Genomic DNA, 27,577 nt, shown 5'->3' with positions numbered 1-27,577 from the left:
GGAAGATCAGGGTGGAACATTCAACATAAAACAGCGCGCAGGAAATGATAACAACGCGTGCCCACGTCCGCCTTCGCACGAGCATACGCTTTGGCGAGAGAGAGAGAGAGAGAGAGAGGTTGGTGAAGATCAGTTGAGTCTCAGCACGGAGATCTTCTGTCAATGACAGCACGTATATTCTCCTCTTGAAGGTGACGAATAACGGATTATTGTCACAGCTATTCTGTTTGTTTCTGTCGGTGCGTTTAACACTAAACAGTGTGTGTGAGTGTGCTGATTTCTATCTTTCGATGCAGATGCTTGTGCTGATCGCTGTGTGCGCGCTGCTCATCGCCGGAGCTTTTGGCCGCAACGAGAACGGCAATTTTTTGGACGACAAATGGTTGACCGGGAGATGGGACAAATTCAGAGATGTAAGTGGCCTGTTCTTTATAATAATGTCTGGTTTTCATATGATCTAGACTGCCTAGCTAGATAGCATCTTGTGCTTCATACGCGGGTTCGAATCGATGCTGTCCAGGCAGGTATCGCACTAGGTTTTGAAACACAGCCAATCATTTCGTTCTGTATGGGTTGTTTGAATGATCAAATGTGTCTGCGCGTGGCAAACGTTACGAAATATCATTTAATGGAAAGAGACAGAGATTAATCGCCTGTGTAATGCCTGACACACTGTATTGATCCGTATTAAGTGACCGTTTCGTATTAAATCAGAGTATTAGGGAAGACGGTCACAAGTCAATTATACTCGGTGCGTCATTTGTGCGCCGTTAGTTCGCGAACTGATAAACCATTAACATGAAGTTTTGAGATAGTAGGCGTACATCAGTCAGGACGTTTGGCATTGTAAATTCATACAGCAGAAATTTGTGTATTTTAGAAACGAAGCAAAAAACATCTTGTACAGGCGCGTGTGTATACATAGGTAAATCCACTTGGTTATATACAGTATTTGGCCATAGTTAACCATGGGTCTAGCACTATTCAATGACTAAACTGTTTGTTTTGTTTAAGTAACCACAGTGCAGGTGAATGTATTACCTGGTAGTTGTAATAAGTTGCTACAGTCACCTCAACTACAAAGTGCTCAGATTACATAACAACGTCCTTTATAAAGATGCTGATGTAAATTGGCAATGAATGATATCATCTGGACCAGATTATGTCCATTTCTTCCTGTGTGTCTATTTGTGGTCAAGTTGTTTATGGAAGGCATGTAGCTAAGACAGCTACATAGGTGGTCTTTCACACAGACAGTGGCCATGAGCTGTTTCACTACCTCAAATGAACAGTTTCTAGTTCTCATTTCACACAAACACACTCAAGTCAAATAATTCAGTTTAAATATGCCTTATTGTCTTAATCTTATATGATCAACAACAAACCAATTTCAGTAAACATTTATCTTAATATCAAGAGCAACCAGGCCACACACATACAATGTACACTTCCGATTGTGGTCTCAAAGGCACAATGGAGATTAGTAATACTCTTGATGTTACACTGTAGGCCATCAGTAGAAAGTGATTTATCCAGATTAGTTGTTCGGCAAACGTGTCTCGATGGGATTTTTTTTAATCAACTGGCCCTTACAGCAAAGCAATTACCAAAACACCCTGAGCCCTAAAATCACTGACCCTCAGTCATATCTAAGCTCTAAGACAGCGTGTATATGGTACATGTAGGCTGATGCTGTCAAGCTTTTGTTCGGGGAAGTGTGCATGTGTGCGGCTTTGTAAGATTGACAGGCTGAAAATGGCCGTTGGTCATCGCCCCGCTTGTCAAACATTTTCCATCTCTCTTACACACGCACACACACACGCAAACAAACACATTTCTGACTTCTCAGTCAGCTGCTCTGTTGTGACATTTTAATGCTCTTATCAAGTTCGACCTAATGCCACCAAAGGAGACATGAAGAAAGTGTGGATAATTTCAACATTAGTCTATAACTTGAGAAGACTCAGTCAGTTGATTGTGTCATAAAAGGTGTTTATAGACCACCTGGACTCCCAAAACATCCTAACAACAACTTCACGACCCGTAAATCATGTTGAATACATCCTATGCACATACATGTATATGTGAAATACCCCCAAATGCACACTATGATCACGATCTCACCTATGGATTGAGTTTGAGGTCAGGCGTCCAGTTGCCCCCGGGGCGGTGTCCTGCATAGCTCAGGAGGTTCGGTCACTTTGACTAGATCGGTGGTTTTATTCAGATTCAGATAATAAGTATATTTGTAATTACTTAACACGGATACTTGTTTAAAGAAGTTTATCGCATCACCATAGAGAAATGGCTTCGCTTTACTACCAAATCTTAAAAAGTAATCATACAAACATAACAACGAGAAGTCTTCACGATGAGGTTCGACCTTGTACCATGTCCAGTGTCTCTTTTTATAGGGCTCCTGGTATACAGAGGGGCTATGTAGCAGGATATACCGAAGACTCCTTATTTGGACTTAACAAAAGACACACTCGTCAAAACTGTGCTATACATCATTCTCCTTTCTAAATACAAACATTTCATCTTCAATCAGTGACAAAGAATCGACATTGGCTGTGGCTATTTCTAAGTTAGAACAAATGTAACTAGTTATTAATATTTCCCTTACAAGCATCATTATCTTCTTATAGATCCATTCTTGTTGATGAAACAACCTTTTTATTTGTGTAACTTTAGAAATCGTATCATCAGTTGATGGGTGCTGCTTTGACTCTCCGTTTGGTCTTTGGACAATAAAATCATGCATGTCATACTTGATGGGTTCATGGTGAAAGTACATATTATTTTTATTGGTTCTAGTTGGTGCAATATACACAACAAGAGTGACAGGGCCGCTCACCCATCGTGTGTTTGCTTTGGTATGAGGCGAAAGACTGCCTGTCAGATTTGAAAGTGAGGTCACCACGGCGACAGCATTGCAAGGAAACACCACTGTTAAAGATTCTGTCCACCAAATAATTCACCGTTGGATAAACATCTGCTGTCAAACAGATGCAATTTTAATTGGTTTATGAAGAAAAATGTCAGTCGACCAAGATTTTAAATACATTTTTCTCGGAGGTATCTCATATTCAGGTTAGGTTATAAAAGTCCCTTAACACAACCAGACTCAGTCAAGTGAAGCATTGTTTAGGCTGAAATCTTTGAATCAGCACTGGCTCATATGTTATTTTTCTAAATTGTGCATATACATTTATTGATGTGTGTGTGTAGGACACTTTGAATGATGCACTAAAAATGTCCCATGGGTATTCGCTATTAGCTCTTACTCACAAACATATTACCAATATTACTGGAAAGTGTAAAATACCACTGAGAAAAAAAATGCATTTCCAGTAAAATGTGTCAGAGAACTGCATTTGGTATTTTGGGTATATGCCCATTACTCATCATGATTATTGAAAAATGTCTCTTTGGACATATACGTAGTGTATAAGGTGAGACAGTGTTAAAGAATATAGATTATTATAGATTAATAAAAGATGTAATTCATACCCTATAATTTAGATGTACCTCACCCTCTTTCTCTACTTCATCTTTATGTCCTTGTCTCTTTTTCTATGGCTTTGTTCTCCCATTCTCCCTCTTTTCTTTGTCCTCTTAATGGAATAGAGGTTGGCAGGCTGCTCCAGGCCTTGAGCTAATGGAGAGAGAGAGAGAGAAAAACTTTGCTGTTTATGAAAATAGCCCTTGGGATGATCTACAAAGACACCCAAACACATGCAGACTTAAAGCTGTTAAAACACGTAATCTAACATACATTTATTGACACAGCAGCTGATCATACCCAGGGGAAAATATTATGGCTCATAGGTTGCACTTTCAGATCTCTGGATAAATGTTTATGCATATTTAGGTTTCATATAAGGGTTGACAGACTTAAGATAGCATGGATAACATGGAATAGATAATGTTGACACTGACATTAAACACTGTTGTATTTAACAATATAAAGCAGCAAATCAAAGTCTGCACTCCTATTGGTCGCATCACTGCTCATTTGCAAAAGGTTGACCTCTGATCCACTTTGTCTGCACTGCAAATGGTCGCCGTCGCTCATGACGCCGGTAAATCGCCAACTCTCATTAAAAATGAATGACTTCAGGTCACTTTGTTCCAAATGCGATTTCTTTACACGGTCGACATAGCTTTAATCACTTTATTGCATCACGCCTGGTTAGGACACAGCATTAGTGCCATAGGCAGATTGTGTTTTGATGGTATGTAGATTGTGCTCTCTTTGTATAATTGCATGTGTCTGTTTGCGGTACTTGTAAATGCCTATGCGTGTGTGAAGAACAGACACGGAGAGATAGAGAGAGAGAGTCATAAAGAATGAATGATGTCAGAAGGGTAGGATGCTTCCGGCACTTTCCGCATGAGAGAACAGCCGCCTTGCTGCCATGCTGGCCATCCTCAGCACACACAGTCTAGCTTCTCAATATGCTAATTGTGTATGGAGATGATAAGAACTAGAATTTTGTAAACAATGTCCGCTGTCATTTCTTTATTATTAGTACAGATTAATGTTGCTTGCTGCTTCTTTATTAGTTGTTCATACAACAAATGCTTAAAAGCCTTTCAGTAATACCCAAGGAAACCCCTATGTATGCTCTAAAATGCCCTTAATGTAATTACAATGGAAATAATCATGATTTAGTTCAAAGACAAGCTTACCTTTTTTTGTAATGTATGCAAGTTCCTGACACATGGGATGTGATGTGGATAAGTATAGGCTATATAAATGAAACTGATGAACAGTATTGTACACTTTTGCTAAAATCATTCAATTTACAATCAGAAACTAGGACTGTCAAATGATAAATTGCATTCAGAATAAAAGTTTGTATGTCTGTGTTCTGTGGATATTAATACTGTATACATACATGTATACATTTTTAGAATTTTTTTGCATGTATTTATTTATATTTGTCAATTATTTAAATTATATATAAATGTATTTATTTAAATTTACCAATCATTTAAATTATATATAAATGTTTATTCATTATGTTATAGTTTTTTTAAATAAATCCATGTATGTGTATTTTTTCATTAATTCAAAATTAATATGCACAGTACACATAAATATATTATGTTAACACAACCTTAATTGTTGGACAGACCTGTAAGAAACATTTACAATACGACTATTAATCATAGAGGCAATTCCAGACAAACACAGAAAATGAGGTACACAAACGATCATCTGGTGAATTATGATAGAGGTAGAGCCCATTATAATGCAACCTATAGCCTAATGACATGGTAAAAAGCAGAACCTCTTTACTCGTCTTTCTATTCATTTGTAGAATCCATTCCAGCCATCTTAACTATCGGATTCCAGTTACAGGAAATAGTATTAAAACCATAGTATTAAAAAAAAAATCTGGTGATAGAACGTATTGGTAATTCATTCAAGCAATGCGTTATATTACTGTTTTACAGCAAAAAATATTATATTACTGTAATATTGTTACTTTTTTCATGCGTTACTCCCAACACTGCGTGGGACCATTGCCAGCAATCGAAATGCATGTTAAGTATACATAATGCGTGAACTTTAAACGTAGTCCTTTACCCACCTTTTTACAATATTCAATTCTCAAAATCTGATTTTACATTTATCTCTTTGGCAGATGCTTGATAAATAAATAAATGCAGCCTATATGCTTGCGCTGTTAGTTCACGATTAAAAATAAAAATATGAATGTAAACAAAACATTATATTAAATGCTATTAAATGTCTCATTTCCTATTTACAATCAAAAATTATAATGACAGGTAATGAGAAAGACAAACGGCATCTCAGGTTCCCAATACTTCGATGTCTTCCAGTGGTCCAAAACTGAAACAATTGGTTGGGCTATATATAGAGTCCAAGATTGTACAGTAGTGGCCAAAAGTGATGTTAAGAGGATATATTTGTACAATATTTTCTTTTAATGGCCCCTCAGGTTCGATTAAACCATCAAAATATAGGATTTTTGGTACATAATGGACAAAACCCTCTACTTCGGTCCAAATTATATGGCAGAAAGGCAAACAACAGAATATCAGGGAATAAGGGCTTTTTTCACTGCACCAAAAATGCTCACTGGAACTAATGCAGACATTGACTACAATATTATATGTTATTCATGTTTAAAAACTATAAAAAAGAATAATATAAAAAGAATACATTTTTAATCCATCTTTATTAATATATTTGAATAAAAAGCAATGACCTATAGGTTGGACATTACTTACATAACACATACACCATGTAAGTTAAATATACTGTACAAGCAATTATGATAAATATAGCCAAGAGTAAAATCTCAATGCTCAACATGGTAAATAGCATTAAAAGCTAAATAGTGCACTTAATGGATATTTCAGAGAGTAGTGTGTTATGTTGCAAGCTCTTTTGTGATGGTTCAGTACTATCTTCTGATGATTGCTCGCACAATGTCTTGAGCAAGTCTGATGTTTATAGCATGAGTCTAGACTTAATAGAGCCATTTTGATTTTATAGCTGATGTTTTCAATGGTTTGGAGGCGGTTTCTTTTCTCGATTTTAAAGATGTGAGCCAGCAGACAATAGAGAAAGACAGAATACTCTCAACCGAAAGATTGGATGGCTTAATGGAGCACACAGCCTACACACACATGCTCATACACATACTGTATAGTCCCATTCATATACTCATGGAAAGCTCTTACATAAAAATACTTTTACCCAAAAGGTTGTGTAAAATCACTAAAAGATGTGTTTTCTGGATATAGCATATGATGCTGTATATGGTTTTATCATATTTTGATATATTTGTGATTTATCTATCTAGGATCTGTCAAAGAGTTACAGTACTTTTTCCTGGTACTCCCTGCCCAATTGTCACATTTCCCTCTGATAAGACTTGCTTTGTACCGCAAACCTTGTGTAGATTTCTGATGAAAACAAAGATTAAACAGGGCGAAGAAAGAGCAAAACGTGTCAACAGTGGCTCTGTTGATGTTTGCTGTACTCAAACTGCAGATATTAACGGTGTTTGTCTCACATTTCTGCTGTATGCAAACTGCACAGGTCACAATACATCTAAGTAAATCTCGAGTATGTTTAGATGCTGAAATTGAGGCACAAAATAGGAGGAAACAGAACAATGACAATGTTTACGCACAGCATGACCGAGGAAGATAAAGATCTTTTTGTGAGCGGGAAAGAATATGAATGACCAATGGAAAAACCGTAATAGATTTCATGTGGTGCTGTTTGTCACAAGATGCATTTGCATGCACGCCACACACACACACGGAGGAGCGCAGGGAATTTTAATTTGCAAGAGGGCCTGACAGTTGCCATGTCATATTCTTACCTATGTGCGTGTGAGTGTGTCGCCATATGGTGTTAACAATCTTTGCTGGAACTTTGATAGAAGCTGACATTATAACCATCTTAGTAAATTAAGCATGAAGACAAGCGCAGACCATTTACAGAATATGACTGCAAACAAACCAGTTCAGTAGAAACAGGCAAAATGCCAAGCCATACATTTTTTTTTTCTGGGTAACACTTTACAATTAAAAAAAGAAACGTATGTAAAGTTTTACCCTTTTCCTATTTATTGTGTATATTTCTGTGTGGTTTTGTTGTGGTCCGTTGTGCGTTTACATGTTTGTGTTTACAGTTTTGTCTAATGTTTGTTGTTTATTTGTTTTCTCTTTAATGCTTTCTCTACAATCAGGAGGTGGAGGTTTGTATTATTAACCCCTTTGCCTTTTTATTCCTTTAGAGAGTCTTACTGACTACATTTGTTTGCAGGGAAATTCGTTCATGTTTACACCATGTGTCTGTGCCACTTGTTTGATAAAATGTTGTGTGCATTAGGTATACAGTTGCTACATGCCTTGAGTATCATGCTTTTTTACAATTATTAAAATAGCAAATGCTTTTATCAAAAACGATTTACAAATGTGGGAGCATTTTAAATGTAGCTTTAAGCGCTAACAAGAAGCACAGTATACAAAGATACATTTACAAGAAGGAATAGTGTTGAGGCTAATGGAGCAACAAACAGCATAAGAATAGCAGAGTTTAGTATATAATAATGTATCATAATAGTATATAGCATATTTTTAAAGTTAAGTTAAACAATGGAAAGATTTGTACTTATGTACAGCATTACTTACAGAGTTTGCGGACCCAAGACCTGTTACATTATGTACTAATATTCAAGAAAGATCAAATGCAGGCTGATAAAGTCAAGATTTTATTAGTTTAACCATTTTTCATCGTCTTTCTTCTATGTTAGGAACCAGGGACTTGGAGCCCAGCAAAGCCATTTGATCAAGGTAAGATTTTCAGCAAATGTGCTGGGTATGTGTGAATGAATACGTATGTTTCTGTGCCACTTACCAGAGCTGTTGATTGAAATATTTGCCCTCTGGTGCTCTAAACAGACGTAAGAAGCTGGCACCGCACCCGATCGCTAGTTAAATTATGCTGCGTTCATGTAGTGTCAAAATAATCTGAAAAAAACATTTTGACGCAAGTTGGAAAAGTCACATTCTGACTTAAAAGCACTGCTCTGGAAACAAAACCATCTGAGAAGCATGCAGCCTACCGTCTGCTACTGTTATTTAGTATTATTTAGGTTTTACTGTTAAATTATTATGTAAAATGGTTGTTGTTGTTTGGGTGTATTTAAATTTACGTACACTTTAAATATTGTTCAATTTATTTATTTTTCAATATAAAGCTGTTTATTTAAAGGGATGGTTCACCCACAAATAAACATTCTGTCATCATTTACTCACCCTCTTGTCATTTCAAAGCTATATGACTTTCTTTCTTCCGCAGAAGAAAATATTTTGAAGAAAGTTGGTAACCAAACACCTTTTCACTTCTCTTGCATGGACACACAACCAATGCAAGTGAATTGATGTCAGGTTGACAACATTCTTCAAAATACCTTCTTTTGTGTTCTGTGGAAGAAAGAAAGCCATACATGTTTGAAATGACAAGAGGGCGAGTAAATGATGACATCATTTTCATTGTTCGGTGAACGATTACTTCAGCTTACTCTGATCTGATTGGTCAGGTGGTTTGGTCTGCTGTGACTGGTCTACCACGTACAGCGTCGCAAATTAAACGTAGGTGGGCATTACACAGAGTGACGCAAATTTGGCATGGAACTGAAATAAGAACGACTGATGACTCGTTCGTGTGATTCAGAGTTCACTCCTTCTTTCCTAAGTATTGTTTAGTCGCTGATATCATAAAAAACCTAAATAAACCCAACCAGTGAACATTAATGCCCAACATGGCAAGGAGAAACTCGAGACTAAAACACGCAATTGTTTGCTGATATTGACTACCTTTATGACTTAAAAAGGAATAAAGTGTTCTAGAAATTTTCAAATGTTGCTTGTTTATGTGGTGTTCACGTGGGAAAGTGAACACATTTATGCTGATGGGCAGTAAAAGTTTAATCAGCCAGGATTCATCTCAACAGTAGAAGCTTTACTGACATGGGATTAAATGAGAAAATGAATTTATTTGAATAAATAGATTATAGAATAATAATGAAAATGTAAGTTGATGTTATTCTAATTTAACCATTTGAAATGAAATAATGTGGCTGTCTGGTCATTGGAGCCGTGTTGTCTCGCTGGTTATCATCGTCAAGTGGATGTTAATCAGACGTATATGAGAACTAAGCTTCTAATTCACAATCACATGCTGTGGTTTAATACCCGTATCATCACGCAACATCCATCCGAGAAAATGAGAAAACTGTTTTTAAGAGTCTCTTTCACGTCAAGCTCTCAGTGTGCAGTAAATGTTACAAGATCATGCATATTCGAAAGTCATTAGAAATGCCTTGAGTATTCATCACGGGTTTGATGTTCATGCAAATTACTATTGATAGTGCATTGAAGGAGTCGAAAAGAGCAAGTGGAGCAATTAAAAGAAAAAACTCTGATCACACTGCAAACATGATGATGCACAAATCAACGGCGCACACACGAGGGAACAATGGCATCAGAGGGTGCTGAGGAGATTTGGATTGGATAAGCTGTAAAGCCGGTGCAGGATTTGACTAAGGCTCTTACCATGTGAGGTCAGAGAGCGTTCGAAGTGTGCTTGGGTGTGTATGTGCTTTGTCAAGGGTAAGGTAATGGATAAGTATGTATGTGATATTGTGTCTGCTATGTGTATGTGGGTTAGCCTCATAAGACTATAAATGCAGTTAATGGCATTAGAACGGTTGTATTTTCTCTATTTCTTTTCGTCACAGAGCATTAGCTTCTGCCTCATTACAGTATGTTTCAGGTCATTCAACAGAAATAGAAGAATTACTCACTTACACACACCACATGCTACACTCGCACACACAGTTCAATGTACTGTATTTGCAGCTGTATATATATTTTACCTTCGTGTTTGTTAAACAATAAACCTGGGGTACATTGTGACACAAAGAACTTGTTTGAGTATTATGTACCTTTAACAGATAGGGTCGTGCAGAAGTGACAGGGGAGGACAGAGGAGAGTTTATGGAATTTATAACTACGAGTTGGATGTGAATCCTACAAAAACGTACAAGTAGTAGGAAACGCAATACTTAAACCCCAACCTTAAAGATCCAGTGTGTCATTTTTTGGAGGATCTTTTGACAGAAATGCAATATAATATGCATGTGTGTTTTCAGATGTGTATGAAGACCTTTCCAAATGAAGCGTTATTTTTTATGATCTATCTACATAGTCCCTTTGAATGGAATTTGACATGTTGTTTCTACAGTAGCCCTAAATGGACAAACTGCTCTACAGAGGGTGTTTCATAAATACCCTACTTTCTTAATCCTGTGTCAGCGCCGTAGTGCTTCGAAAGGGAGGGTTGAGCGTAGAGATCCGCGATTAATCGTTAAAAGATCCCGATCTCGATTCGAACACCAGACGATCTCATTAATGAAAATCAACGATTCTCGTGTGTCTATTAACTTACACCTCGGACTAAAATCATAACGCTTCAATATTGGCTGTTGCTGCCGCAGAAAATAAAATATTATTATGAGGTATGTAACGACGTCACAGTCTTTTCAAAACACACACTATCATTATTTCTGTGTCAAATGATCACAGAAGTACTGGGATTAAAGCAGAGAGTTGCCAACTCACACGCAAGAGACTTGTTTACAAGTTCCTACTCTCCTAAATTATTCTCACACAAAATAACAGACCAACATATAAAGTAAATACAGCCTGACAACAAAACTGTCTATTATGATACATTGTTCTGATTATGCTTCACATCTTAACTGGACATGTTTGAAACAAAACTAACGATTGTAGTTTGTAGCGCGGACAAATCCGAGTGAGCACTTATATCCGTCATTATGGTAAAACACGTCATCAGAGCGCATATAACTCTATTAACGCTAATAGAGAAGCTGCGCTATTAGAGCTCTTCATCAAGTTGCCCATCATTTCATGTTTTCAGGTTATTTTAAATTGTTTACAGGTGAGAATACTGCCTTGTTACGTTTATCAGTAGTGTCTTTCTGTAAAGACCCCTTCAAGCGGTCTGTAGATATCAGGCAAATGTATAAAATTATATTAAATAAGTGTCACCTTATGAATTTGTTTTACTGAGAAATATTTCATATAAAAGTACTTCAATGCATTTATACTTTTTAGGAAGTTAAACTTTTGCATTTAAAGTAAAAAAATAAAAAAACACTTTAGTTTACTTATGGAATTTGTGGTTAAACATTTCTCACCATAGTTATTGTAGGTTAACCATGAAATATGTCATAATTTTGAAGCAAAGTCCTACATATTACATACCTAAATAAACTGTTTTTTTGTCAGAAACGCTATTAAATGATGTATTACTTTTATTCATCATTCAGAATCGTAAAAGAATCGCAATCTCTATTTGAAACAAAGAACGGAATCCTCATTATCCAGAATCGTGCAGCTCTAGTTGAGCGGTGGACTGAGCCATTGGTTGCAGTTCTCTAACCTCACCACTAGATGCCGCTAAATTTCAAAGACTGGACACTTAAACATCACTCGCCGTGTTTCTTTTAGCCTAAATGTAAGCAGTAGTAACGCATGTCTCACACAGCACAGTTTTGTGGGACAACATCTTTCATTTCTTCAGGTTACACGAAAGGCGAAGTGATTGAGTTGTAAATAATGACAACTGAAATCGATTCACCAACTACACACTGGATTGTTACTGGCTATACAATAACATAAAATGGTTGTGAGGAATGAAAATGTGAACCTGCCTTTAAAAACTAGCCAAAGTCACTATAAAGACTGTACTCATAATAAAATGAATGCTTGAAATCAAATTTTCTTATTAGATTATAATGTGAGCATCACAAATTTACATAGAAAAAGTTATTTTCTTTGTTTGAACACATACACATGTACATTTTTATTTGTGTTTCAGCTCTGGACCCTGCAAAAGATCCATGCCTCAAGATAAAATGTGGCCGCCATAAAGTGTGTGTGGCTGAAGATTACCAATCACCCACCTGTGTCAGTCAAAGTAGGATGAGGTATAACTTCCTCTGGCCAATCTGACTCATATTTACTGGATTTTTGCTCACTAACAAAACTTTAAATAAAAATACGTCGACACTGGGTTAAATCAGTCTTTAAACAGCATTGTGAAAATGAGTTCACCTGCACAGTTTGGAGAGCTAGAAAGCTGTGCTTCTTTCAAAAAATGAACATGTTCCTTTAGGAGGACTGTTCTCATAAATATTTCACAAAGAGATTGTCAAAAACAAATTTCAGCACTGTTAGGGATCAGTGAGGACAATGGTTAGTATTCATACAGTAGGATTTTATTGGGTTTAGTATATAGACATTTTTTAACATTGTGACGTGTTTTGGTGGAGATTGACCCCTGATCGTTTTACTTATGCTAGGTAGCACATTTTGTTTTCTTGTTTTTTGACAATGACTAGAAAAAAATTGGATACAATTATGGCAAGTTAGGTCATTCACTGTCTAGGACCGCGATTGTTTTTGAAAAAAAACGCAAAGAACCTGGCCAGTCGTATGTTCTCACTCATTGGATCCATGGACGAACTGACAGGATTGCCTCCAGTTAAAGGGATACTTCACTCAAGAATGAAAATTCTGTCATCGTTTACTCACCTTTGAGTTGTTCAAAATGTGTATAAATATCTTTGTTCTGATGAACACAGGGAAAGATATATGGAATAATGCTTATAACCAAACAGATCTCAACACACATTAACTGCCATAGTATGAAAAAAACAATGGTAGTCAAAGTGCCAAAGAACTGTTTGCTGTCCTACATCCTTCAAAATGTCTTCTGAACACAACAAAAAAATTATAAAGTATTTTTTCCTACTACGGATGTCAATGGATGTTGTATATTTGGGTGAAGTATCACTTTCAGTGGCCTGACATCTTCACCTACCAGGCAGATAAAACCAAGCATGTATAGTACAAATGAGAGTTTAATCCTCTAAAGATTCCTCCGTGTACTAACAGTGGCAAACATTTGCAAATGCACATAACATGAGCCTTCTCACTGTTCCCTCTCCCTTTTTATACTAATCCGAGTGTGACAACTAAAGAAAAAGAGATGACAAACAGTTTCCTTTATGTTTAGTTTCTGGCCGATAGTTTACTGTTAGATGTATAACTAACAAAGTTAGCTAGCATACCCAATGCTTTCAAAAGTAAACGCTGGGTGAAAAATAACCTATCCCCAGTTTCTTATTTGGGCATACGTGAGATTTATTTAAGACACCCAAATCCTAATCCATAACTACAAAAGACAGTAGTTTTTTTATGTGCATACATTTAAGTGTTATGAAGTGAAACGCGAGCATTTTTGATGATCGTTTCTGTTCAGTCTGCTTGTTTTATTGTGTTTAACTACAGCGGTCTTCAGTGTTTTTGTTTGGCAATGGCATCAGGTATGTGTTAAAATATCAAATTTGAAGACTGTATTTAATCTATTACGGCACCAAACAAAACAACAAGATGATATTTTAAACTCCTTATGTAGGCAAATCTGTGCTGGTTTGTATTGGCCGCTTCCAGTTTTCCCTTTGTTTTGGCTCTAGCTTAGTCTGTGACGTAAGCATGACGTCAGCGCAAAAGGGGTCTATACGCTACACTATCTGCTCTAGGCCAGGTCATGTTCTCTCAAGCCTATCACAAGTTTAGCGGACCAATCAGCTATGACAAATCTGACAAATCTCTGAATCAGACTCCCTCTGTCTTTGACAAGCGAACAAAACTGTTTTTTAATTTGAGCTATTATTGAAAAGCAAGAAAAGCACAAGGATACACAAATCTTTAAAGGTGCCATCTGGTTTGCCTCTCTACCGCCATCTTTGTAAAAAACATAAAATTGCATGTTACTTTGCACATGTCTTTACGCAAGTTGAAGGCAAATGATGAAAAAACAGGCATTTATCCGACCACTTAACTCATAAATCATAACTTTGAGCTAGCAAATTTTTTATGAGCTTGCACAAAAAATGACTTTTGTTTATTTTATATTAAAAGGTTACTGACTGTATTTATTGCTTGACATTTTGTTCTTAATCATGCATTTCATCTTCTCTTTAGCCAAATGTTTAATACTTAAATCAATTAAATGAAGAGCTAATTGCTTACATTTACTACAGTGATTAATATTTTTGGATTTAGTGTTATTTAGGAAATGAGAAAATTGTGCAAATTTAGAGATGACTAATTTCTGTCACAGCGTTTTTGACAAACACTTATTACAAACCTAAGTATAAGACATCCAGACTATTTATTTAGATATTTTTATATAGGGGTCTACTTTGACTGGACACGATCCTTGTGGCTGAGGTTTAACTGTCCAAAGGCTGTGCTACCAATTCTAAACCTTTGGTGCTAAAATTGTCCAGACCATATTAACATTTCGTTAGTATCAGGAAAGATCCAGCTTTTTAACTGGTTTGTTTGATCCACTGCAAACCAGCGAAATACATGGATGAAAATCAATGCATTCATTTTAACATTTAATCACTATGTTACGGAGAATATAAATAAGCAACTTTTATGGAGTAGCATGTTTAGATGTTTTTAGATTTGCATGTAAATGCTTGATGTTAACTAAAATGACTAAAGCTTCTGAGCTGCCTGTAACAAAGGTTGCTTTTTGTTCATCCCCAGCAACATATGCTGGAACTTACTGGAAACCTTGCCTGCCAAAGTCTGGGAATTGGTTCTTGTGAGAGTGTGTGCTCGTGTTTTTCCGGCTGAGGTGCAAATAAGCCATACACTGACCTGGATTTTGCAAAGCTACAGTTGTCAACACTGATTGTTATAAAAACGAATCAGGAAGGGAACTGGGGGTGTTAACATACTGTAACACAAATGTTCTGTATGAACAACTGAAAGACATACAAAGAAGGATGTCAGAGGACTGGGAGGGAACTCAACAAAGAGAGAGAAAAACATAGGCTAAGCAACACATTTTTGTTGATGAAAAGGAAGAAACAAAAAAAATATTTTTGCAGTCCGTCAGCAGAGTTGTGTTTTACATGATCTTTTTGTGTGCAGTTTTAAGGGCATGAATTTGAACGTGTCACTACTAAAATGCAAGCGATGTCCAGTTGTGCATCCCTCACCTGTTTGTGGAACGGATGGGCACGTTTACTCCACTAAGGTAACGTGCACATATATATGGTCTTCTTCAACTGCTAGCAACAACAAGGTCAAGGTTCAATCCCAGAGAATGCATGTTCTCTTAATACTGTTTATAGATAAAGGGAAAGTTCACCCTAGATCATTTACTCACCCTAACCTGAATTACTTTTTTCTGCAGAACAGAAAAGAAGATATTTTGAAGAACAGTGGTAAACAAACAACATTGGTCCCCTTTGACTTCCATTGTATGGACAAAATACCATGAGACGTTTCTCAAAATATCTTCTTTTGTGTTCCACAGGAGAGTCATATACTGTACAGGTTCTAAATTACATGAGGGTGAATAAATGATGTGCCAAATGCATAAAATGTTGCTATAAAAATGTTGATATTGAGACACTTTTAACTGTAACTCACACAAACCTGTTGGCATTTAAAGCAACTGTACACACAAACACACACAGCCTGTTGACTGTCAACATCTGCATTTCTATATTGTTGAAATTGCTTTTCATAAAGTTGTGTGACAGATATATTTAACCGAGAGATTAATCCCGATCAACAACTTGTTTATCTAATCTCAGCTTTGTTTATGTGTGTGCGTGTATGTTGTAGTGTAAACTAGAATATCAGGCCTGCATCTCTGGAAAGCAGATTTCTGTCAAGTGTCCAGGACAGTGTCCTTGTCCTTCAGGGATTCCAGTGGAGAAGAGAGGTACTGTACAAACACCACTAATACAATTCATTTCTATTGGGCTCATTAGGTCTTGCACACACTTTGACTGGAAATTAATACTTTGACAACTTACCTTGCAGTTGCCTACATACTGTATGTTGCATATTTTAAATGGCAAATGAAGCAGTATGCAGTTTGAAATGGTACATGCTCGATATTGTGACCTCATTGCTTTGTATATTCATGGCGTCTGGATCTTATTTTGGGAAATCAGTTTTTTTTTTACTAGTAGTCCTTTGAATTAATGAGTCAATATCTAATTCATTCTTCGTTTAAGATGTAAGGTAAGGCTAAGCGCAATGCATTTTGCAATACTGTAGGCTGTGATCTGCATATTTTGACATACAGTCAGTTTCCATACAGAACACAATATAAATATTGTGTATATTATATATATTATGTAAACAGAATATCGCTACTGTCCTTCTGAAACCTTGAATCGCCATATATATATATTTTTTTGTCATAAATCATTATTATTAGTCACCCTTAATGTTTGTCACTGGGTTTCGCAGATATCTAACCAATAACCAGTATTAAAAAATGCTTGTCAACTGAGTTCTTCATCATTTAAAAAGTACAGTATGTTTTAAATTTAAAAAAAAACAGCGAATTTGGACATCCCCGGTTTCAAAAGGATAGTGACGGTATGCATCTAGTAATAAAAGTAATAATATATATGTTTTCAATTTTTATTCCTCATAAGTAGATAGTACATAAACAAGCAAATGATTCTATATCTTTAAGCGGTAATTTATCTTTCTAGCTGTGAAGAGAGAAGTGTGCTCACTAGGGAGGCTTGCTTTCAGCGTCTGCCAAGAGATTGCACTACATTTTGAGAGACATCACCAAACAAGTTTTACTCTGTGCGACTTCTCAAACCCAGCGAATCCCTTTGGAACTTATTAACTGTTTGCTGTTCCAGATTGTTTGTGTCATTGTGTGTGTGAAAGACAGCTAAGCAATGTGTTTTCATCATTATCACAATGAACGTAAGTCCTGTCTTCATCTGCAGTGCCTCAGGCTGTTCAGTCGCCTCTATCATCGAAAGGTTTTAAATGACAGCTCATGGCTCAAAGCAAAACAAACTAAAGCTAAGATCATTTAACTGAAGTCACAGTGGATTTATATAAAGGTTTGTGAGTTGGTAGCGCATAAACACATTATGTGATAATCCAATTTTAGAATGGGTAGGAAATAGGAAAGGCATTATGTAAAAATAATCAGAAAACATGTAGAATAAAGAAAAGGATCAACGCTCAAACAATTTAGAACATTGGACATACTGTGATACTTCATGACTGCTTTCGAAACCAGACAAAAACTCAATCTTTCCTTCCAGTACTGCACCCAGCAACTGCCACAGATGTCTGAAGCATTAGCTTCAAAAATTCAATCAGTTACGCCCATTAGTTCATTACAGCAAAACTAGATTTATCAAATGCCCCAAACCATCCCCAAACGATATACGCAGACTATTAAATCTAATGAACATATCAAAACAAAACAAATTGAAATAAATTATTGTGTCATGTGGTGCAGAAAATGCATTTAACAAAGTAAATTGGAAATTATTTATACATTGGATAAATATAAATCTCACCAGCAGGCACAGTTATGCTGATGGTATCCATTATGTTCGGTTTAATAGCACATTTACGGATTTGCTAGATGTTTCATCCAAAGCGACTTACAGTGCAATTGGTTTTGCGTTTCTCAGTCTGCGGGAATCAAACTTTTGACTTTGGTGATGTTAGCATCGTGCTCTTCCAAATGGGCTGCAGAAACACCATGCACACTCTGTCACCAGGCAAGGATGTTCCTGGCTACAGAACAATAAGAGCAGGGATTGCTCCCCTCACCCTGAGAGTTAACTGGGCTTAAGTTCCTTCCTTAAGAGCTTAAGTTGAGAGAGCTGGTGGGGTTTACACAGCATGTAGTTGTTCTGCAGTTTCTAGATCTTGCCAAGTAATGAACCTGCAAGCCTGTTTGGTCTTGGCAGGCAAGATCTTACAATATATTCCTTTTTCACAATCAGAAGAATTATCCTCTATTTACTGAGTTATAGAAGGTTTCAACAGTGACAACATAAACAATACTGTGGCCCAAACTTTGGGTAGACTTCGGCAGAGAATCAATATCAACAAGGTCGGTGTAGAGTAGATTATTTCTGATACCAAGCAAAATAACAAGTGAATTACATTAGCTAGCAAGTTAGAACTGTGTCCAGGTAGTTTTATTTTGAGGATCCAGTGGAAGAAAAGAACTGTAACTAAATTTGCGTAAAAAGTTGCACTACTACAGTGGTTCTCAACTGGATGACTAATCATTTAAAATGTGATGACACGAGCATTGAAATACATTTTAAAACAACTAAAAACCAAGCTATGATTTATTATTATTATAATTTCCATTTTTAAATGGACTTTTTTATAAAAATCTTTCTAGTTAATATTAAGCTCTGAAATATTTATATTTTTTGTAAGCGGGATGGGGAATATTTGAATATTGTTGAATGCAGTGGGTGGCCTTGGAGTCAAAATGGTTGAGAACCCCTGCATTACCAGACTCTTCAACAAATTGTTTAGACATAAACAATAGCCTGAGTCCAACTTCAGTCTACTCGCGAAATGTCTACTCATTTTGTTTAGAAACTTTTTTTCATACAGTGATATTTAGTTATGAATTTTTGTACAGTATAACAATTTTAACATGGTGTTGCACTGATAGAGAACAAAACTTAAAGGGGTCATTTGACTTGTCTAAAATGAATATTATTGTTTGCTTTAAATATAAAACAATGTGTAAACACAAGTTGTATCTTCTCTTAGCTTCGCCTCTCTGAAACACGCTGATATTTTACAAAGCTCATCGCTCTGAAAAGCGTGGTGTGCTATTGGCCAGGTCACTAGTGCGTAGCGATTGGTCGAATACTGCAAGGAAAAGTCACTCCTCTTCAAATATTCAGAACATCACGCTGGGCCGGGGACGGTACAATGAGATTTACAAGACCGCCCACATTATTTGCGTGTAGATGTGTGCGGTTTTAGTCAAATCACTCCACGACCTTACGTCAAGTATTGGGGATGTGGTTACACGAGGCGTTTCAGGCAGGTCTGGGTGAGCATACGCTTCTAGATAAAATACAGCTTTTGTTCCGACACTTCAATTTTTGCAATTTCACGTGTCTAATACATGCATGGGCAACTTATAACGCAGGAAAGACAAAGAAAAACACGTACTTCTGCCGAATGACCTAAATATTTAAACAAAATACAGTATTTGCACGTCATGGACTTCATAGTAGGGATGGGCGATATGGCCTAAAATCCATATTGCGAAATACATTGCAGCCTCTTGCGATAACGATATATATTGCGATATATGCATTATAATAGAACCATTTCAGAACAGGTTACACAGACCCTTAGGAAAGCCAAACTGCTAAATGTATTTTTTTTTAAGAAATAAAGAAACGTATGTCATTTTGAGAACATTTATTGTGCAAAAGCAAAACTGTAATTATACAACAAAATGTTGCAGATGAATATAAAAGTATTTCCTTCTAAAAGGCACTATACTTAGTTTAAGTCCTTGGTTCTTAAATGCCACCCAAGTTGCAGAGAAAAGAAAAACTGTTGTCTTTTTAGTTAAGGAACATACACTGTACTGAAAATACTTCCAATATTAATTAGGCAAATACAATTATTTTGTGTAAATGCACAGATACTTTAAATAAAAACATATTTCAAACCTGAAGCCAAGGTAACGCATTTGGTTTTAAACATTTTGTTCTCCTAATGAAATTAAAACTGGTGTCTTGATAATAAAGGAACGGAGACTGTGAATTAGGGATATACTTCCAGTATTAGGCATGGCTATTTTAAATAAAGAAAATTCTTCAAAGTGTAGGGAACATATACTTCAAATGAAAACATTAAAAAGTGCTAAATGAAAGCAAAAAATAAATAAATAAATAAAATACTTTCAGTATAAGGAACATATATGTCAACTAAAGAATTTTTTTAGTATTAAAGTATTAAAGTTTCTTTACAGTAGTGCCATGCCATATACACAGTAAGAAAATAACTAAATAACAATTTTGTATCGTTCATATCGCATATCGCCCATTACTACTTCATAGGTTGTAATTTATTGTCTATTTATTGTCTGATTTATTTATAAATCTAACCGTTTTTATAACCACATTTCGATGTAAGACTAAGAAATGTTTAACAAATTACTGCATTTTTAAATATATTTTTAGATTTTTTTATCACGTGACAGTAAAAATGCTGAAATGCCATGTCATTTTCACTTTAAAAACCCATGTTCTGATGGTTGTGTTACTGTATGTGTAGTGTGCGGTAATGCTGAGATGACTGAGGTGGTCAGCAGATTAAGAGACTGGATCACCGTTCTCCATGAGACTGGCAATCCCAGCAAGAAACTCAAGTTCCAGAAACCAGAAAAGAGTAAGCACGCACACAATACTGTACATACAAGTGTAAACAATAAACACATTGCAGCTTCTATTACCTTTAACTGATGATTAATAACCTATAGCACACAAAAATAAAATATCATTCTTCAATCTTCCCTCTCGTGTATGCACAGAGATAGACACAAGTAAGGTGCCCCTCTGTAAGGACTCTCTGGGCTGGATGTTCTCCAGACTGGACACAAACTTTGACCTTCAGCTTGACCAACCGGAGCTGTCCAGCCTGAGCTCAGAGAAGAGCGATGTGTGCACTAAAGCCTTCCTCAGGTCATGTGACTCAGACAGAAACAGGCTGTTATCCAGCCAGGAGTGGTGTGCCTGCTTCCAGAGATATCAGGGTAAACGCACACGTACGCTTTTCCACATGCTTTAAATCATTTCAAGATAAAGAAGCACTGTTATACACAGCCAAGCATTTCGCATACCAGTTTACAATGTCCTGGGACAGAACGTATTCGGTTAAGTGAAAGCTACGTGTCAAAGATATATCCCAGTCTCATGTATATGTTTGTCCTCAAGAAAACAAGCGCACTTGGCGTTAGTTTGATGTCATATGATGCAAAGACATGTAAATATACGTAAAGTAATCTGCAATATTATGTTACAAACAGAGGGGGTGATAGAGAGGCAAAAAGTTGTGACTACAGCAAGGATAAACTGGCCATAGGGGCTTTGATTTTTGACAATGAATGTGATGCGCAGATATAAACTGACGATTGACTTGTAATCGATGTGTTTCAGAGGCTCCCTGTCAATCAGAGATCACCAGTATTCACAAACAACTTGCTGGCAAGAAATTGCTGGGTGAGAGCATTTTTGTAAATTACTTATCGTAAAACTAATGGTCACACACACTCTTTTTCTTTTTTTAATGTACCGATGTTCTGTTTTGATCATTCTATTTGGTCAGATATTCATCTGTTTTGAGATTATGGTCATTTAATTAGTTCTTCAACGGTCATCTCAATGAATAATGTCTTTCTGCACCACTGTTGGTTTTGAATAAACATTGTTGTCATTAAATTTAGAATCAAATGTGAATTATTTTCTAATTCACAGAACCAATAATCAGCAAAATTCTAAATTTAAAAATGCATTTCATTAAGTAAAGAACCCCATGAGAATCATATCATTGCTAGTACAAACATTTGCACGGCTGCTATATAGGCAGACAGTCAGCCAGACAGACTTATTGATCTTCAGGGCAAATTAAGTCTAAACATTGATTAATATGCACATAATACTGACAATAAATCACGAGAGCCTTATAGCCGGTTTCAGCGGCAACAACATAAACAAACATTATGTGGCCTTCACTTCCGGTAGACCTCTGCAAAGAATCTAGAACTGTTGAGTAGTTTTAATTGAATTTATTAAAATTCGTTTACAACAAAATACGAATATATTTTAATTTGAATATTAACTAAATACAAAATAATTTGTTGTGTTACTAGCCACAAGCCAAACTGATTACCAAACAGACCGGACTGTAACTTTGGGCTAGGCGTGTGCGTCTGATGAAACCGTCAATTCTGTGATCTCATTAGTACAGTAGTTTCAAAGACGCACAACAATGATGTCAAAAAATCTCTGTTCTCACTTATCCACGAAAACAAGTGAAACACTTTTTTCTGTATGCCAGCCCAGTAGTTGTGCGATGTCACTTTTATACATTTACATTTAGGCATTTGGCAGACGCTTTTATCCAAAGCGACTTACATTGCTTTATCCTATACATTTTACATAGGCATTTACAATCCCCTGGGATCGAACCCACGACCTTGCAATGTTAACGCAATGTTCTTACCACTGAGCTACAGGAAAGCTGTAACACACTGTGTGTAATGAAACACACAGCGCTAGGGCTGCACAATTAATCACAATTTTTACCAAATATCCTGTGAATTGACCGGTCTAGTGCGATAAGGAGAGCGCAACGGTTTTGATTATGTGTTTATGAGTAGCTTGTCGGGGAAGCACGACTCTGTGATCTGTAGGAACGTGCATCAGTGGGAACATGCATTTGAAAAAGCAACACCCATTAAACAAAATACTTTTTTATTATGGAAATACCTGAGAAGGCTTGAAATAATGATAGAAAGATCTCCATAAGCATTTCCTGGAAATATTAGTCCCAAATGCCATACTATACACTATGCACTTAAACTATGCACTATGCAGTCAACCATCTAGTGTATGAATTTCAGTAGAGTAGTATCGTCCCAAATGGATTACTGAACCATTTTATACTAACCGGAAGTATATCGGTTTCCCAAATGACGTCAATTGCACGCCACAATGGGTGTGAATAAAAATCAATCTGTGGATTGCACATTTAATGTAGCTTTTATCTGTTTTGCCCAGAAATACTTTAGTAATCATCAGATTGAAGCCTTATCACTCTGCAGGAGAGTTTTACGTGAGCAGCGTCCGATAGCCACGCCTCCCATCTGCTACGTAAGCGAAACTACGACCATTGAGTGTATGAAGTGTCCACAGCTCCACACTTCATATTATTGGTTGAAAAGTGCATCATCCGAGTTTTTGAATTGCAATCCTTTATTAAGAATTTTCGAATTGATCACCCCACTCAGACTATTTATACTACAGAAAAGGTGTAGAATAGTGCATAAGTGCGCGATTTGGGACTCACTTTGCGTGTGGTGTTGTACTTCTACTTTGGAGCTTATTTGAAGTTTCGGTGCAAGAGCGTCCTCTTGCTTTCAGATACAGCAGCATTTAGTCATACTCCACGGAAGAACTGCGCAAAAAAATCTTAGTAAATCGCCTTTTACGATTTATGCAACCCTACAGAGACTGTGATTATGCCAGTGTAACCCAAAAGTGCTTTTTTAATGCACATTGTTCCTGAATATGTGTTTACAATAATGTGTCGGTTCAAACACCATTGTGCGAAAGTCTAAGGCCACCATTAGCATTGTTGTTTTAGCATGTTGTTTAACCTTGACCCTCCATATCTATGTTGGTCTCTTTATGAACAGAAACAGAAAATAGAGGAAAAGTACACAGAAGTACAAAAAATGTTTTCATAAAAAAAATGCCTTTTACAGCGAAAAGTCTTAATAGTATTAGCATATTTAGTATTAAAGTGACATCTCTTGGCAATAAGAACATCTTGAACTCTTTTTAGGAGATTATCCTAACGTCATTAGATATAATTAGAATTTAGGGATCCATTACACTTCACGTTTAAGAGATGAGGGAATGTCACTTTAAATACTTGCCACTTTAGCCTATAGAAGCTTTAAATACTGAATAGGCCTACAAAAAACCCTGTATTTTGTAGTTGTATTCTAAAGACAGAGAAAAAATGATGTATGGTCACTATAACATTTTATAAAATTCATAGCTACATAAAGCATTAAAAATGAAGTTTATTTGCAAACTCCTTTAAAATAATAATAATATCAAATATCTTATTTTTATCATGTTATCATATTTTTATTGTGTAAATCAGCTGTATGTTTTATGTTATTATTACTTAATAACTAATAATTTATAATAACTAATAATATATTATAACTTAATAATTAATTATTACTTATTATAAAAAACCTCTGCAGTTTGATTGATATTACTTGGATTGCACAAAACAACATGATTTTTTTTCACCATTTTTCAAAACTGAAATTTAAACACCTTAAGCGCATCACAATGGCTTCACAGCCTGAAAGCATTTACAGTAACATCAGGGTCTTAAAACAATAACAGGAAAAGCAACATTAATTCTGTTAAAAGCTAGAAACCGGCGCCGATTTTTTATCTTTTTTTCTGGAAGTTGCATGTTTAATTTGAGCAGGGGAATGAGATGAGGGGAAATTGGACATGAAAAGAAGGATATTTTTAACCGCTGTTTCTCCCCTGAGTGCAATGAGCAGTGACGGCTCTATGGCTTCCAGCGCTGATTTATAAAGAGTCGAAAAAAAGAAAGATAAAAAAATGTTTGAGTGTGGTGACTCTGTGGCAAGCAGCTGTGAAGTTGAAACGAATCGAATGTGTGTGAGAGACGTCTCAGAGGTGACTGTTATGTTCTCTGACATTGAATATATCATCTCTCTCGGAGACACTCTCTCGCTCTCGATTGAATATGTGAACCTGATCTGAATCTTGAACGTGTGATGTAATGTTTCCTGACATTGGGCCTGATTTTCGTGTGTAGGGCCGTATATCCCCTCCTGTGAGGAGGATGGATTCTATAAACCCCACCAGTGTCATGGGAGCAGTGGGCAGTGCTGGTGTGTCGACCGTTACGGAAATGAGGTTGCGGGGTCTCATACCCATGGGCCGGCTGACTGTGGTGAGACTTGTCATACAGTTTTTTTAAGATTTGAGAAAACATATTATGATATGTGAGCTATTTAAAACCTGCTACAGAAGTATTGTATATATATAGGAATATATACATTCAAACTTTTTTAAATACGTATACATTTAGACTTTTTTAAAAGCTGAATCAGAAAGAGCTACTTTCTTTCTCTTCAACAGTGGAATCTTCCGGAGATTTTGGCAGCGGTGACCCTCTGCCATCAGACGATGAGGATGGTGATGTTTTAAATGATGAAGAGGAGATGGGAGATGACGATGATGATGAATACGAACAGGTCGATGATGAGGACGGGTACCTGTCGTAATCCGTTTTTCTTTTTTCTTTAAAAAAAATTAAAACTAAGGAACCAAATAAAAACAGACTTTCGTTTGGTCTAAAAAAAGCACGTTTCCAGGTGACCTTTGCAGAATACTAACATTACTAAAGGGTTCATCTACCCCAGTGCTCTATAACATTTGTACAAAATTAATACCGATATTCGATTCAAATTTTTCAAGTTTTTATGTTGATCCAAAGTGAATAAGTGTATTGACAGACCTTGGAATTCAGTAATGCGTGGGATTAATAAGGGTTTGCACTTTTGAACATGCACACAAACACATGACACATTCGAAATACATGCATAAACAAACACACATAATCAAAGTTGCTATGTGTAAATTCTGCCGGTTTTTAAAGCCCCACTGAAATAAAAATGAATGTTTTTTTTCCTTTTATTAAAAATAAGTTGGATGTAGATAAACTAACATGCTCCCAAACGCTGACAAAATTCACATTCAGAAGATATAAGCATTCGAAACTGACAGTATGGCACGTGCACTCAAAGATATCTAGAAATTTCGTGACATCACACTACACTTCAGCCTCTCTCTCTAGTTCTTGTCCAATCAAATCCGCTTTAGAATCCGAATCCGCCCCCTTCACTAGAACTGCCTCACATCGGGCACTGTGCCGTAGACGAATCGCTGTTGGGTATTTTCAAAGGGGGCGGGGCCACTCGATATATCTCACGCTCAACACAGCAAATAATGCTGCACGTTCAAAGGCATTTCAGTGGACATTTAAATTCAAACAATCATTGCATGAGGGATTCATGATATAATCCAGTTGGTCTCCTGTTTGAACATTTGTCAAAATGGTTCATTTAAAGACAGTTACTTTAAAACCTGTCTGTTTGGTCAGGATAATGAAAACTTATAAATGCAGATGAATTGTGTAAACTTTTACAGTATTTGTTGTGTAGAGGACAACCTTGAGCTGATTTTAATATCCATCTTAAATACATTTGGAAGATCGACTGGAAGATACAAAAAAAAGAATTAGATGTGACTTCGATCAATTATGATAGTCGAAAAAGGGATGAGCTCCTTTCTAAAATTAAGATATAAAAAAGTCTCTGAGGGCTGTTCATATACACAAATTTTCACATTAAAAACAGCTAATAGATCAGAATTCTAATGTCTTTAGATGCATTTATAAACAATGTTACCTTTAAAGTTCAACACTGTGTTAACATGGTTAAGTATTCTAATAAACTACCATTTAATTACATATATTGTATCAAAATCTGCAAAGAAAAGATCACAAAATGACAACTCAAAGAAACTATTGTGACAGACAAAGCATTGAATTGACATAATACACAACTCGCCACACATTTACATTGACAGACCAAAACGCATGATACACTGAAAGAAACGGGAGTCAAAAACGTAGTGTTTGTTAACATATAAGGGTACATTTAAATGAACATACACAACAAACAATCCCCCAACACACGCACACCACACTAACCTTGTGATCCGTTTGCCAGTCGTGGGCATGAGCTGCTTTTGACGTAACATGGAGGAACACAAGATGGAGGACGGTCTGAAAAAGTTAGAATGTAGAACTGCCATTCAGAGCTTAAAAATAAGAGGTTTTAACCTCATGTTCTCTCTGTTGTTTTGGTCTATATAGGAGAAGGTCAACATGAGTAGTTTATGTTACTGTAGACAAAGAAATAGTACAGTAGACGCTGCTGTCACCTATTCTCCTCGTTCCTCTCAGTGCTTTTGCTTTTTTTCTTTTTTTCATGATGTGCATATGAAGATACAAATTTCCTTATATGGACATTGTGGTGTTATTTTAGGAAGCTTGTTATTCGGTCTAATGAGTTAATGATGATAATCAGTTCCAGAGGTCTGAGAAACCTTTATCAGTGTTGTCATCTGTCCAGCTGTTTTCATGCAGATAACACAACGTTTGTTTTTTATGTATACATTTAATTTGCTGAAATAAAGTTACACAGACCAAAACTGAA

General features: G+C 36.3%; 1 protein-coding gene across 2 annotated transcripts; it reads left to right on the top strand.

The window, feature by feature from the left end:
- The first annotated feature begins 52 nt into the window (after window positions 1–52).
- spock3 (SPARC (osteonectin), cwcv and kazal like domains proteoglycan 3) lies at window positions 53–27,577 on the top strand. 2 transcript variants are annotated; one of them, XM_056732145.1, is made up of 11 exons: window positions 53–191; window positions 297–413; window positions 8,310–8,349; window positions 12,467–12,575; window positions 15,604–15,709; window positions 16,306–16,405; window positions 20,788–20,901; window positions 21,044–21,265; window positions 21,669–21,731; window positions 25,108–25,245; window positions 25,434–27,577. In XM_056732145.1, the coding sequence occupies exons 2-11, from the start codon at window positions 297–299 to the stop codon at window positions 25,577–25,579; spliced, it is 1,155 nt and encodes a 384-aa protein (XP_056588123.1). In that variant the 5' UTR covers window positions 53–191; the 3' UTR covers window positions 25,580–27,577. The 2 variants fall into 2 exon arrangements, with proteins under 2 accessions (XP_056588123.1, XP_056588121.1); XM_056732143.1 differs by lacking the exon at window positions 53–191 and having other exon boundaries at window positions 291–413.

This window comes from Triplophysa dalaica, chromosome 2 (genome assembly GCF_015846415.1).
Source record: "Triplophysa dalaica isolate WHDGS20190420 chromosome 2, ASM1584641v1, whole genome shotgun sequence".
Classification (NCBI taxonomy): Eukaryota; Metazoa; Chordata; class Actinopteri; order Cypriniformes; family Nemacheilidae; genus Triplophysa; species Triplophysa dalaica.
Note: the sequence above shows the minus strand (reverse complement) of the source record. Positions and strands in the feature narration are given on the sequence as shown.